Here is a 15997-nt window from a genome sequence, read left to right on the forward strand (position 1 = left end):
AGATAGACCTTCCTTATCCACAGAATTGGTCCTGTTTGCTACCCTTCTGCTTAAAAACTGTCCATGCTTGTCTATTGACTCTAAAGTAAAAAATTCAAATTCCTCTCCCTGACATTCAAGCCCTTCCATACTCTCATACTACCCTATCTTTCAAGCTTTATCTCTGATTACTTTCTTCCTTGTAATTCATGCTACAAATCAACTTGGGATATTTTCAAAATCTCAAACCAGGCCTGGTCCATTGTGACCTATATACCTTTGCTGTCACTGTCCCCCATTTCTGGAATGTGCTCTCTTCAGCTCTTCACCTAATGAACCTACCATCCAACTCAAATTCTACCAACTCTGTGAAGGCTTTATGTTTTCCTTAGTCAGCAAAGTAATTTTCCCTGAAAAGCACAAAGTACGTGGTTTCCCATTTTCTCTAATGCACCTATTACATATTGCTTGGTACTAGGTATTTTTGTATGTATATCTCCCTACTAGAGTGTGAACTCCATGAGGGTAAGGTGTTTGCCTGAGGTGAACAGTGGGTTTTTGCCAATTTCCTAGCAAAGTGTACTGTACACAGTAGATACGTAAAAAGGATTTATACAATTGAAATGCATTTTTGACACAAACTGCCTTGCATTGTTACATAATTGTTTTATGTGTTTATATCTTGTCCCCACAGCCAGATGACAAAGATTCGTAGGGTACACTCCTGATAATGGACTGTATTGTTTAAAGCTTACCTAAGTCAGGAGAACTGGTCACCAAGTAGTAATAATTGGGGGAGGGGGTGGGAGGTACTGATCCAGGTTATATCTAGCTAATTAATTGATCTATTCAGAAAGCCTGCCTATTTAAATGTGGAGAGAGCTTTAATCTACATCTATAGAGGGAGGACCTAAACCTTAAACATTAAAATTTAGACCTTGAAAAAGAAATTATCCTGCATTTAGTTTACTGTTAACATAGGCAATTAATAACTTACCACACTTTGAGAAAGGACGTGTGTGGTCTTGGTAGCTCTGTATTCCACTCTAAAGGCCTCTGAGCCTTAACTGTTTATAAAGTAGGGGGTTGGATTTAGATGATATCTCAATTCCCCTTTATCTCTAAAATCATCTGACCTCTCCCCTAAAAGTAGATAATCTAAAAATTATTTGTATTTACTACAGGAATATATTACAGATTATTTCTTTCCTCATTGAATTCTCTTTGTTTGAGCTACTGTCAATTTTGTAAAATGTTATTAAGACTGCCCCCCCCCATCACTGATGCCTCATTTCTGAGGTCTATTTTCATGCTCAATAGGGGCTGACTGCCTTTGACCCAGGGTGTATGAATATAGTGTGTAAATGATTTCCCCTCTCACAAAGATACTAAAGAGATTCTTCCTTTGAGTATGAGGGAATAACATGGCTGAATGGCTTACAACAAGCTAGCCTTTTCAGAATTACATATCGATATATCTTTTATCAAAGGATCAAATGCAAAGTTAAGAACAATGCACTTCACTATAATGGCAAAAGCAAGCAGAGTGATCCTACCACTGCGTATAATATATGCTTCTGTTCTACATACACCTCTAAAAATTTCTTCTAAAATCTTCATACATCATATATAATATGAGGAACTTATGGTGGGAGAGATGGAACTGTTCAGCATTTTAAACATAAAATTTTATAGAGAACAGATGGGAAACACTGGACCCAAGCCTGGAATGATAGCAGGCAGCTGTTATAAAAGGGATCCTGGAGGGCAAAATCTGGGTGCAGAGCTGGGCAGAAAGTACGAAGTGAGGAGGGCAGAAGACGCGGACAAGGACTGGCCCTGGGATCTCTGTGCTATGGGAAGCTGCCAGGTGAAGTAACTTCCTCTACCGATACAGGTCAGCATTTCTCTGCAACTAAACTTTTTAAAAAAACTGCTTAGAGCAGAGGGGTCAGACATTAGGCCCTGGGCCTGCAGCCCACAAGAAATTTGAACCAGAATAAAACGTAATTGGGAAATGTTTAGTAAAGTAAATAAAACTAGAATGGAAGAGAGATAACATTAACATATAGGGCTCCTTGGTTTAATGACCCGTTTCTATCTGAGTTGGAAACTAGTCCTAGAGAATTTAAGTGAGGTGCCCAGAGTCATAGAGTTAGCGTATGCCAAGAGCCGGTCATTCTGGTTTTGAGACCAGCTCCCTATCAACTAGAGTACATCACGTTATCTTCCTGGCACTGAAATGGATAAAATTCAACAGGAAGAAGGGGAAGTAACAAGGGGATAAGCCAGCAAAAACGACTGAACCACATTTTAGTTGGTAGCATAGTGAGAAATATGAGGAAGGAGAGAATGAGAATGACAAAGAAGTCAGAAATTACAAAAGTCTGTGCTGTCCTGTCAATATGATATAGATATTAGAAACAAGGCAAAAATTATTTTAAACATTTAAACAATAAACATTTAAAAATGATTATAGACAATATAAAAATTATTTCAGTAACAGGTACCTTTCCTGAAAAGTTATGCCAAAACCAAATCTTTAAGTAAACAAAAACAATTAGTAGCCACAAGAGATAATCAGCTAGTTTAAAGTTACTGAGATACATCCTGTAAATATGGAGTTTTGTATAGTGGTTTTTGAGGGTATGTTATTATCACCTTATGAGATTAAAGACAAAGCAGGCAGTCCTAATCCTAGATAGTCCTAAAAAGATTCCAATACAATATTTTTTATCTTGTAGTATTATTTCAGCAAAAATACAATGAAGAGGCTGTAACTTGGCACAAAGAACAAACTTCACAGTTAACTGCTTCTTTGTTCCAGACCATTTTAGAGATGATGCATTAGGGATCTTTTAAAAATAGCTTCATTGCCATTCTGGCCCAACTGAAGAGTAAAGTCCAATAAACCACGGTCTTCACTTTTTTCTTTTTCAGGCAATTGAACTCATTTATGAATGCTGAGGTTATGACCCCAAGTAGCAGAGACCATTGAAATTCAAAGGGAAGATCAACCATTTGTTATGAATTTTCAGTATTGGGGTTAAAGAGTACATGAGGCAAAATGACTAATATGGAAATATTTCATATGACTGCACATGTATAACCTATATCAGATAGCTTATTGTCTCAGGGAGGGAGGAAGGGAAGGATTGAATTTGGAACTCAAAACTTAAAAAAAAAGAATGTTAAAAATTGTTTTACATGCAATGGGAGAAAAAAGAAAAAAAATTAAAGAGTACATGAAAGACGTTAATCTTTGTACATTCGGTCTTTATGGGGGAAAGGTGGCTATCAACATTATTTTCATTTTTGTTATCACTATTCTCTGATTGCTGAGGAGTAGAAAATTTAGGAAGAGAATTCATCTACTAGCTAAGTAAGCAGCTTTTGTACAATATCATGCCAAATCCTTCTTAAAGTGAACAGGATGAGCCAATCTGTCTAAAAAGAGAGGTGTTATACAAAGAATACAATGATGCAAAATAAAACATTTCAAAATTGGCCCATCAAAAGAGAAACCCACATCAAAACACTTCATGAAGCAAATATTACACTCTAGCAGGCAAATCAATTTTACAAGAAGAAAACTTATTTGAACTCCAAACAGAAAAATTTGATGGAGTTTAAAAGTTATTTTCTGCTACTGTACTGAATTTGGTATTAATCTAAGAAATACATTTGACCCAAATCCCCAATTAAACCAAAAACCTGAAGCTTACTTAGGGCACAGAGATTCTCCAAAGCAATGAAAATTCAGGTGGTATAAAATCAGCTGAACTAAAGATAAAATATTCATGGGAACTTAGTTTTCATTATGTAGGGCTCATGGATTATGTAGGGTCACGAAATGTGTCTGTCTTTTTGTAGGCTAACAAACTTCAAACTTTTCATATACAACCAAGCTTCTTGGTATTCTCAATGCCAGCATCATCATCATCAAATATTTAATTTTTTGACAGAGAGCCTAGTATTATACAAGACACAATTTTGTCTTATGTGACCTTAAAGGAATACATTTAATGTTAAAACTACTGTATTTCAGTAGAACAATCCTGTTAAGTCCTACACATAGACGGATGCTCCCAATGATTTTTTGATAATGATAATATGCTATGAAAGTACCTGAAATCTAAAATTAAAATATAACATAGGCTTTAGAGAATCAATCACTGAGAAGAAAATGGTACATCATTTAAAGAATAGTTTCAGGAACTCTATTTGTATAATAATTTGTTTGTGACTTAAATGATGCAATTCCTAAGGTTGACTGATCATTCACTGGGTTTCCTGCAGAAAGGATTCCTGTATAGGTCCTGCATGGACTGGATGGCATCTCAGGTCACTTCCAATTCTAAGATTCTGGGATTATTTTAGTAAAAATGGCACCTTCTCTCAAAAAGCTTCTTGAAGTCATCCATAAAAGTCTGTAATATAGTCCTTTTCTCTACATTAGACCTTCTTTTGCTTTGTAGAATTCTAAAGTATTCACATCTTATTTCTAATGGTATTTACAATTAAACTACAAGCATTTTATAAACAAATTGTTTCAGAAACACAATTTCAAGCTGGAGAGGTTAATTAGGTATTTTCAAAACTCTCCAATGTGCCCCACACCTTTTCTGGTAACTGGGATTCCACTTCTTTTTTCAGTCTCCTCAGCAGAAATGGTCGCAGCACTTTATGAAGACGTCTGATAATCAATATAGTTTCTTCTTCATTTAGGTCCACCTACAAAAAGATAACAGTGAGTAGAATGGCAGTTTTGCTTAATCTTTTTAAAAAATCATGCTACAAAATGGCCTTTTATAATGAATTTTCAGCACATAATGGATCAGTTCTTTCTGAAGTCACTACCATCTAGAGGCAACTGTGTCCAAGTCTACATATAGCTAGTATTTTAAAAAAATATCGAATAATCAGTCCAAGTATGTCCTTTACCCACTCAGTTATGACTGGCTATAATAGTATATGATAGAATAAGTGTGTTTATTTTTCTTAATATTCAAAGAGAATTGGGTTCTTTAGAAGTATATTGCTTGTTTTAAAGCAAAAATCAGCTTTAAAAGTCACTGTAAAAATATAATCTTTCTAGGGATAGTAAAGGTGGGAGATAGGGGACAGAACAATATATAGAAAGGTACTTGGGAAATACGGCATTGAACCTGAAAATGGCAAGATGACCATGGAAGTCAGATTATTTTTGGTGTTACTGATTATTGTGGCATGACTTCCTCCATCTCTTCCCTATCTTTGTCCTGACTCTTCTGAGAATCATTCACTTTTTAAAAACATAAAATCCCCTTCTCACTCCTCTGCCTCTCACGGATCTGCTCTAGAGGAAAAAAATTATCTGTCAGAAGATTCTAAGTTAAGGACTTCTAAAAAACTACCCACCATATTGGTTTCACTGTTTACATAAGTGCAATCCAATGATCTTACTGACTAAATGCAAAACTTCCCACATATGAGAGAACTGAAGAGTTCAAGCCAAATAATTTCCCTGAAATGTCTTGCTGTGGTAATCTACATCTGCTGCTAAGAAAGCACCACCCACAAGGTTTTGTTTTTTTTTTCTTCTTGCAACAGTGTGTTTTCTCTCAGATAGGGACTGCATAAGTTAGGACAGTTAGTGAAATGAAAGAAATGGAAATGTCTGGAGATGGCTGCTTTTGCCAAATATTCAGGGGACTCATTCTAATGCACACACACATACATAATTTTATCTGGGCCAGTCAAAGTGAAATGAAAGGGGTTTTACACAAAATTGGCAAAAAGGGAGCCGAATAGATAGATTTGAGTCAGAAATACTTTACGTGCATGTCTTGCAAAAGAAACAAATGGTGCAAGGGTGGAAATATTCGACGTCTTTTTCATGGTTTAGTAGTTAAATGACCCATAAACATACTCAACAAGTTAGTTGCTCATCTCTCATCTGCTTTATTGCTTTTAATATTCCAACTGATCAAGAAATTTGTGAAGACTAAGTGGCTTCTTGCTGGGGATGTTTACATAAAAAGTCATTTTGGGGGGGAACAATTTACTTGAAATTAGAACATTCCCATAACCTACTTCAAACTGAGGTTCATTATTTACGGTCTTTCTCTGATAACCACATGGCAGATATTTGTTGTGCGTTTTGATATCCTCACGAGGAAAGGCTATTTAATTTCAACTAAATGCTTTGTTATTTGCTAAGAAAAATAAAAGGTTAGATGAGTACCCTTTCTCCAGTCATGGCAAAGGGGGCATTAAACCACTGCTCAAAGGTACTACAGCTCTTGAAAATGGTGGGAAGAAGGAAGTTGAGGAGGGCCCAGAGTTCAGGCAGCTTGTTCTGCAGAGGGGTCCCAGTCAAGAGGATCCGTCTTGGTGCCACGTAGTGAGTGTTCAGAACCTGAGTCAACTTGCAGTGGTGATTCTTCATTCGGTGGCCTTCATCGACTATCATGTACTTCCACCGGATCTGCATCAATGTGAGGAAAGCATCGCATTTGAGTGAACTCTGAAAATTGCAAATGCTCTTAAACATGGCACCAAAATGAGGCGTGAAAAGGTAAACAGCCCAAACCTCCTCTTCTGCCATAAATGTTGTCATGTTTCATAATGATGAAGGGGGGACTTTTTACAAGCATATTGTGTACCTCTACCCCAGCGCCCAGCATGGGGGTACTCTTTCCATTATGCTGGACAGAGGGTTCCAAACAGTGATCATGTCCTCTGGTGAAGCTGGGAAGGTTCCTATTCCTACTATATTCATTTTGCAGATAGCAAAAGAAGTCTCAGGGGCCAACTACTCCAAGGTAACCTATTAACAGGGCTGCGTGGTGCCCTCTCTGCTTCAAGCCTCTGTTTTAGGTTGATGGTTGTGCTATTTTTTATTGCTCAGAAAAAAAAATCAGAACAAAACGAGAACTAAGATGAACATACAGAGGCTTTAAAAGAAAAGTCAATGCAAAGACAATCCAGGAAAATATGGATGTTTGGGGGGGGACTAGGGAGAAGCAAGAATAAGAATGTGACATTTATATAGCACTTTAAGGTTTCTTAAACATTTTTTTTCATTTAATCTCCATGACCCGTCTTACAGGTAGAGAAACTGAAGCTTAGGAAAGTTAAGTGACTTCCTCATGGTCATACAACTATTAAGTGTAATAATTTTATTGTATTGTAATGACCCAAGATTCGTTCCTGATCCTGAGTCCACTATTCTGTCCTTTATACCACGGAAATAGGAGAGATAAGCAACAGGTTTTATCTGAAAGATAGCAAGTTGGCCTTGCAAACATACATACCCTGGCCACCTTCCCATTTCTGCCCCAACACCCTTCCATGCCACAGTGCCAATCACCTTCAGAATGCAACAATGTTACGGGATGCTCTTTAACTATCTTCTGCTTCTAAGCTGTGCTCAGCAATGGCATTCAGAGGACCACAAGTTCTCTAAGCTGATTTAAATCCTTCTAGTGAAAGGAAATATCTCATTCATTCCACCTAAGGGAAAGACTGGATGGCCTAAATTTCTCATTTCCTCATCACAATAAAAATTCAGGAAGAGAAAGAAATAAAAAAGTAGTCAGGCTAGGAAATCCAATCAGAAAGATGCTAAACACCTTTTTTTTTTACCTCCTCTACAAACCACAAGATCAGTGTTGAAATATTATGTCTATAATCAACCACCCCTAGCTGTCCCACGTGTCCCTGCAGCAGAGAAAGAAGCTGGTAGCCAGAAGTACATGCAGAATAATATTTACATTTTAAACTATCTTCCTACCTAATTAAGTTTACAGAGAACTAGAAAGGGAATTAAGAGACCTTAATTCTCTTCTTTTTTCTGCCACTGACTAGGTCTGTGACCTCTGAGAAAGTCACTGAATTAATTGCTTCAGTTGCAACATGCAAGCAATATATTTCACTACCAGAATTCACTAAAGAATGTTGACAATCTTTGTGTGAAAGACAAACTATGAAAAGAGAAATCATATCATCAAATATTTTCCATAATAATAATGAAAAGGTCTCATTTTTGATTGCCAAATTCTTCTGCAACAATTAACAACAGGGAAACAATAATATACTCAATACCAGCTCAACCGCCCAATTTCCTTAGGGGATACGCTTCTTTGATTCTGTTTCCTCATGTGACACCTTTAAGGGAAATCTCAGCTTTTCGAGTGAAGATTTAACAGAGAGCTAGAACAGCATCATGAACACTTCTACATTTCTAAGTAAAACACACATACACACACACACACAAAGAGGGGGGAAATACTTAAAAATGAAAAGAAAATTTTAATATTTGTTCCATGAAAGTTAACAAATCAGTTGTTCTATATTTTAAATAAAGGCAGTGTTCTGTAGTGAATTGAGTATTGGTCTTGTAATAAAAAGACTTGTATTTAAGATCTGGTTCTGATGCTTTTTAGGTGTATATTGTTGGGCAAGTCATACAATCTCTCTGAGCCTCAGTTTATTTCTCTGTTAAATGGCCTTAATAATATTTATACTACCTACTTCACAGTTATAGGGAAAGTACTTTGTATAACATAAAAGTCCCTTACATAAATGTGAGCTATTATTAACTATAAAATATATATATATATATATATATATATATATAAATTTTAAAAAAGACAGTGTTTTCTTTAAAAGCTGACAAAAATGATACTAATTTACAGCTATCCAGAATACAAGTGAACATTGAGTCTAAGGTAAAAATAATTTTTCATAGCTCTGAATAAAAGGCAAGAAAATACATCAATAAATTTTGAGCAACAGTCCAGCTTTTACCAGGTGATGTCTGAAAATGGAAGAGGAAAGAAGCCATAGCCAGGATAATTGTTCATAGGGAGACAACCATATGGACAGGCTCTAACTTTGCTGGTGAGAGACAAAGGAAATAAGAGGGATGAATCCTCACTTCTGAAAATAACCCAGGGCAACAAAAACAATTATGTCCTCCACTAGCAGGTTCAGAGCTATTAGGAAAGAAGTGACACTAAGGAATTCATGTGAAATTTTTATGAAGAGAGAACCAGTTCTCCCTATCAAAAGTACAGGAACAAAAACCAAGATAAGTCTCAGGGTAAATAAGTAGGTATAAAAGAAAGTCTATGGCCATAAGATAATTACTCTCAAAAATAAACATATGACATACAGCGATACAAATACACAACTCGCTTTGATTTTTCAAATTGTTTGAGCCTTAATGGGTGATCTTTAATTGTACATAAAATCAAACCATACCTTAGCAAGGATGTGCTTATCCTTTATAATGTACTCATAAGTGGTTAAAAGGACATTAAATTTTCCACTACGAAGTTGCGGAACAAGCGATCGGCGCATGGCGGGAGTGCCCTGAAAAGAAACAAGTGCTTGTTCATTATTTCTCATTATCTTTTCAGAACAGGGCAAAACTGTGACTGACCATGCATGTTATCATAAAGGACTTGGTTCAATGGCACACATCTGGACACTTCCAGGCCCTGAAGAATGCTTTCCCCAAGGAAGAGCAAAAAAGGAATGAGAGTAAAGAAAATGACAGTGACCTTGCTGAGGTGAACGGGCTGCTGGATTGAAAAGCGCCATGTCTGTGGAAGTGTGCAGCAGGCAGGCGAGTGTCCTTGGTAATTGCTTGACTTTATGGGAACAGTTGGAACTGCAGGAGCCCGACAGTGAACCATTCAGCAATACACAGAACATGCAGTATTTATCATTTGTATTACTCTCATCAGAAACCTTGCAATATGATAATTAACAATTTTCTTCAGCATTTCACTATCTGAAAGTAATTATGGTTTATTACAGTAATCTTCTTGGGATGATTAACTCTCACTGTTTAGTACATGATGTACATGACAAAACTTTACAACCAAATACAGTTCACAGATGTGCATATGGAATGAAGAAAATATGGTCTATTTTTACTTTTCCAGATTTGTATACAAAAGCAGCATTTCAAACCTTGTAGGAGATTTTCACTACAGAAGGAGCCCATTTGTCAAATTCATATGTCCAGTTAGATAAAGTCCTATAGAAGAGAAAAAAAAGAGAGCATTTGCATGAATCAGTGGTCACAAGTGTGCTTGTTTAATTGCAGCCTTCACCTTATAAAGTCCTCAAGAATATTCCATGTATCACACCTACATACTGATTTTCAATGATATGGGCAATAAGAGAAATTGAGATAAGTACTCAAAACACTGTCTTGTAACATTGCAAATCTGTTTGAAAAATCATACCCCCCCCAAATCTTATGCAAAGTAAAGGGGACCCATATACAGTTACTGAAAAGCAAAGCAAATTAACAATAAGATACTGGCAAAATGAATGTTGAATTCCCAAGAACCATACATTGAAAATTTCTTTTGTTGTTGTTTTTTTTTTTACTTTTTGGAGGGGGGAAGGTAGGGCAATTGGGGTTAAGTGACTTTCCCAAGGTCACAAAGCTAGGTTTGGTGTTTTTTTTTTTTAGTATCTGAGGCTGGATTTGAACTCAGGTCCTCCTAACTCCAGGGCCAGTTCTCTACTCACTGCACTACCTAGCGTCCTCTAAAACGATTTTCTCATCTGCTTTTTTGGTGGGGAGGGGGGAGAGGGAGAGGAGGAAAGGCAGAGCAATTGGAGTTAAGTGACTTTCCTAAGGTCACACAGGTAGTAAGTGTGTCAAGTGTCTGAGGCCACATTTGAACTCAGATCCTCCTGACTCCAGGGCTGATACTCTATTCAATGTGCTACCTAGCTGCCCCTATACCATTGATAATTTCAAAGTAAATATGTTAAGTTAAAAAAGGCCAAAAAATACAAAGCTATGTAAACAGATAACTTCCATGAAGAACTCTGTGTGTGTGTGTGTGTGTGTGTGTGTGTGTGTGTCTGGGTGGGGGGGAGAGAGAAAAAAGAGAAACACTGATAGTGAGAGAGACAGGAAAAAGAGAGAGAGACAGAGAGAGAGAGCTTTTCAATGTTATTTTAAAATAAATGAAGAGTTTTCTAATATTTTAACACACTGAAACCTATGTCCTATAAGAAAATATTTTCTAGAAATACGCTGATCAAAAAATATAACTAGTGTGCTAAGGTCATGAGGCAGTAGAGAGTTGGGGTTGAGGGACAGATTTGTAGTTAGAGGACCCAGACTCATATTTCAGCTCTACCACCTGTGTGACCTCAGAGAAGTGACTATATCTCTCCTGTGGTGGTAAAAATCAGAAATAGCCGAGGAAAGAAAGGTTCAAGCTTCCAAGCATATTGACTTATTAAGCAATGCATGCCAATTACATAACAACTTGGAACCAGGTCTCCTCAGCTTGGCACTGGACCCTGAATGCAGGAGGAGAGAAATTTTTATGCTTTAAAAGATAACAATAAGCAGGATACAAAACAGGATATATAATTAGGCAATCTGATTTCTAGTTGGTGGAAAGATTAGGAGTTTTCCATGTTGGAATGGGGAGACCGAATTGGTGCAGTTCCCTGAAACCAGAAAAAGAGGTGTCCTTCTCCGCTCAAGGGTCTATAGTCAATGAAAGTAACTGACTGACCAGGACAGGGCCAGTTTTCAAATAAGACACATGGGTTACTTGAGATATGTAAGGGTGAGAAAACTTCTTGCATCAAGCTTTGGATCTGACCAGATTTCTGGTCACCATAACCTAAGACCTTAGTTAAGGATCTCTAAACAGCAGGTAGAGGTGATCTAGCTTACCAGACATGCAGGGCTAGGTTCAAATGATACCACAAAGTTTTCTCACAATTCCCATAACTGAATAAAGTTTTCTCACAAGACGGAAATTGTACTAGACCTAACTGAATAGAAAGGGAACTGAGCTAGCTCTAGAGCTGAGTCACAAGATGGCGTCAGTCGGTTTGCTTAATTCCCTCATTCTGGATCTCAGTTCCTAATCTATAAAATGGGGAGTTTGGATTAGATGACTTTGAGGGTTCCATTCAGCTCTAAATGATCCTATTACATTTCTAATACAATAGACATTCTGATCTGAGTGAGAAAAATCACTATATGGTTTCTTATACATGGGTTTTTTTTATTACAAGTAATGATGTAACTTAATTTCTTTTCTTTTTTTTTTTGCAGGGGGGAGGGCAGGGCAATTGGGGTTAAATGACTTGCCCAAGGTCACACAGCTCGTAAGTATTAAGTGTCTGAGGTCGTATTTGAACCCAGGTCCTCCTAACTCCAGGGCTGGTGCTCTACTCACTGCGCCACCTAGCCGCCTCATCCCTGTAACTTCAAAGAGCTAAATTTTATCCCTACTAATGTCCAAATGTATGAAAACAGTAAGCAAAACTTCAACAAAGAGAACGACAGCATGATGTGTGAACACACACACACACACACACAGATTCTCAAGAGAGGCTACTTTAGGCAGAAGAGGATAGTGAGTGGACAGCAAGACAGAGCACACAGAAGCACACAGCTCCCAGTATGGCCATGCTGACAATTCAGTTCAATGCAAATTATGTAAAATATTAATATTTAGGGTGGTCCATTTAAAAATAGGGTCAACTTAAATAGAAGTCAATTCAATTTGGAAACACCTACTAAGCATCTACCCAGTGCTAGGGGCCTTTACAGCTATCATCTGTTGCATAAGTCTTTTAGAAACTAAAGGGATGTTTAAAAACCATTTCCTTCTAAGCAGATCACTTAAGGAATAAGTACTAAGTTGTAACATACACAGTGGATGTTGGATAGATGGAAGACTAATGGCTGATAAAAACATTTGATTCTATGTATATAGAATGCCTATACCAGCCAATTGCTGAGTGATCTGGGGGTAGGGGAGAGTATTTAGATTTACAATATGCATTATCTGATTGCTCACTGAATTTTACCATTACATGTAAAACAAGGGCAAGCTGCTAAAAGGCTGATCTACAATACACAGAAAGATAAGTGTGGAAATCTTTACTTACGAAAGGGGAACAATGATGAGATAGGGTCCATTGAGTCTTTTGTGCTCCATCAGATAAGTGATGAGTGCAATCGTCTGTATGGTCTTTCCTAGCCCCATTTCATCAGCTAAAATTCCATTCAAATTGTTATTATACAGTGAAACCATCCATTCCAGGCCCTGGAGCTGAAATGAAGAATAATTGCTTCAATTATCCAAGATCTGCACAGGTAATTAATACTAATACAAATGAAGTGAAGCTCTGACTTCTTCACTTCTTAGTGCTATAGGTTGGGGTTTCCCACCATAGGAACATGGGGAAACACCAGCACAAAAATCATTCAAAATACTAGCTTTTAATAATCATTGCTGCTTGGCAGGTGCTGTGTGTTAATCAGATTTAGAATGACTTACTATGGCATGCCAACAGGATTTCTAAGCAGCTGTCTTACTCGTATTTAGTTAATATTCTATAATTTATGTAATTCTAAAATTATTTGAAACATAGAGTCCTGAACCCAAATCCAACACTTCTTTAAAACAAACAAACAAACAAATAAACAATCCCAAAAGGGTCTTTGACACAGGTGAGAGAAAATCACAGAGAACCTATCCAGTGAGCCAACTTTCTTTTCATGGCAATATTTCTTCTGCCAGGAAGCGCAGAAATGCCATCTTGAGCGTAGGGTCACAGACTCCTTCCTGGAAATGGAACTATACAACTATGTACAGAAAATCTGCAATGTGGGTACCATATGGTCAGGTAATTGAGAGCTGACTGCACAGTACTACATAAAATATACTTTTTGTGTACAAAAAAATTGGCAAATACTATATCAAATTCTCAACTATTCACACATAAGGGAAGGAAAGAAACGTGTAAAAAATCCAAAAGGATTAGTTTTTTTTTTTAAATATTAATCTCAAAACTTTTTTTGGATTTTTGTTTTGGTAAAATATCTTTATGAAATATACTTTTTTTTGTTAAAGAGACTAAGCTACCTAAAAGACAGTTTGTATATGCAAATATTAATATTGATCCAGATTTTCCAAGTCCATAATGAATAGAAAACTGGAGAGGATCACATTTGGGAGAGTGCAGCACATTCCATGTTCCCAAACTGTTCCATGACATCAGAACCTGTATTTTTTTTTGCACCAATATTCACCTAGTGAGACTACATAGAGGGCTATAAATTATGGAAATACTAGGATGTCAAAAGAATTAAAATTGTAGGTGATCCAAAGTGTGATAAAAAGATTCTTGTTGAATGTAAATAAGCTGTAGCTTATTATCAACCATGATATGTGTGCAAGAAGTAGCATAAAAGATGTAAGACCAGAAAAGAAGGTGGACCATTCATGGTGCAACAATGAGGGATGATAGGCAAACAGTCCAAATGTTGCACCTGTAGCCATAAAATATTAAAAGAATGAGAGGAAGTCCTCCAGCATAGTGACTAGAGTCTCTATGGAAGATTTATAGAAAGATGTAGTCAACAGTTAAACAGAATGATAAAACATAGATGAATTACAATATCCGTTGGAAAGAAAAAAGAAATCACCATGGATCCTTTAAGTACTGACTATATGGACAAAGCAAACGATTTATTCAACAAATCTTTTAGTACCTGCCATGAGGGAAGTTTGCTTGCCTTGTCCCCAAAACAAAGAGGATACAAAGATGTGAATACTTAATGGAAAATGACTGGCCTTCAAGGTCTTTGACCTCCAGAAATTTACAATTCAGAAGGGAGACTAGGACATGCACATAAGTAATAAATTAAAAAAACATTTTTTAAAGAGTTTACTATGTTTCAGGTATTCTGGGAGGTGTTAAGGATACAAATACATAGAATGATACTACATGGAATTTATAAAGTTCAAACGAAAGATTTTTCTGGATGGTATGACCAGAAAAGGCTTAATGCGAGGTGTCCTTTAGGCTAAGCTTTGAAGCATGGGTAGGACTTTAGTAGACAAATGTGGGGGAAGTGTTCTTCTATCAAATGCCTCTACACAACTTCTCCAGTCCCCTAGTGCCTAGCACTGTGCTCTTTGAATTTCATTTTGTTGGAGGGAATAGCATGTATAAATGTAGAAGCAAAACACACAAGGTATGTTCAAGAAAAGGCATGTAGTCAAGTTTGAATACATCATAGAGTTTGTGTATGAAAGAAATGGGAGGAACTGGAAAGATAGTAATGATAGGTGTTGCCCAAATGCCTCCAAGATGATGAAGGAAAGCAACTTGAAACTGTAAAGACTGAGTGTCAATCATCCACAAGCAGATAATTAAGAATTGCCTTTGCAGTGTTTTCTCAGTATTGATCTATAGAATTCTGATATTCCATGGGATATGATCTGAGGTTTCATGAACAATTTCAATGCTTGCAATATTTCACCTCTAAAACAAAGCATATGAAATGTATCAAAATACTTCTCATACATGATACTTTTTCAGTATAAAAATCATTTTGCTCCAACATTTCTCGAGCTCCTGATTTATCCTAGGAACATGCCTTAGACTAATATTTAAATGTCCATGCATTTTAATCCAAAGTGTCCCATTATTAAAAGAGCTTAGATGGGGTGGCCAGGTGGCTCAGTGAGTAAGAGCACTGGCTCCAGTGTTGGGATGACGTGGAGATCGAATCCCAGGCTCAGACACTCAGCACCACACCCAGAAATAACTGGCTGTGTAATCTTGAGCAAGTTACTTAACCCCGATTGCTTAAAAAAAAAAAGAGTTTAGAAAACACTGTAGTATGGGCTATATTTTGAGTACATACAAACATAAACAAAAATAGGAATCATGATGTATTCACTGATTTCATCAGAGTAATCAAATGTCAAAGGTGGATTCTGTACTGTGTCCTATGTTCAGTTCTCATTCCCTTCCCCCATTCTCTAAATGCAAATTGATCAGTTAATATTGCAAAGTAATGATCGAACACATTCTTTCAACTATCAAGGTGTCAAGAAAGCATAAGGTCCTTTTGAATGTTACATAAACTTCAAGCCAAATGTTGTTGTATACTTTAATTTCATTACTTTGATTTGGCCTTTGAAAAAAATGGGCCCCCACTAAAGACTTGCAG

General features: G+C 36.8%; 1 protein-coding gene across 9 annotated transcripts in view; it reads right to left on the minus strand.

Annotated features, from left to right (window-relative positions):
- SMARCA2 (SWI/SNF related BAF chromatin remodeling complex subunit ATPase 2) overlaps nt 1–15997 on the minus strand; it is a 289270-nt gene that overhangs the window by 105881 nt on the left and 167392 nt on the right. For all 9 annotated transcript variants that reach the window (XM_069086747.1, XM_069086767.1, XM_069086776.1 and 6 more), the window contains 5 exons: nt 12919–13082; nt 9946–10012; nt 9229–9339; nt 6206–6448; nt 4600–4713 (listed from right to left, as the gene is read on the minus strand). In XM_069086747.1, the coding sequence (XP_068942848.1) occupies nt 4600–4713; nt 6206–6448; nt 9229–9339; nt 9946–10012; nt 12919–13082 (699 nt within the window). The remainder of the gene's footprint in view (nt 1–4599; nt 4714–6205; nt 6449–9228; nt 9340–9945; nt 10013–12918; nt 13083–15997) is intronic.

Source organism: Petaurus breviceps, unplaced genomic scaffold, assembly GCF_028583685.1.
Source record: "Petaurus breviceps papuanus isolate PSGF00001 unplaced genomic scaffold, PetGlider_PUasm1.0 118, whole genome shotgun sequence".
In the NCBI taxonomy this organism is placed as follows: Eukaryota; Metazoa; Chordata; class Mammalia; order Diprotodontia; family Petauridae; genus Petaurus; species Petaurus breviceps.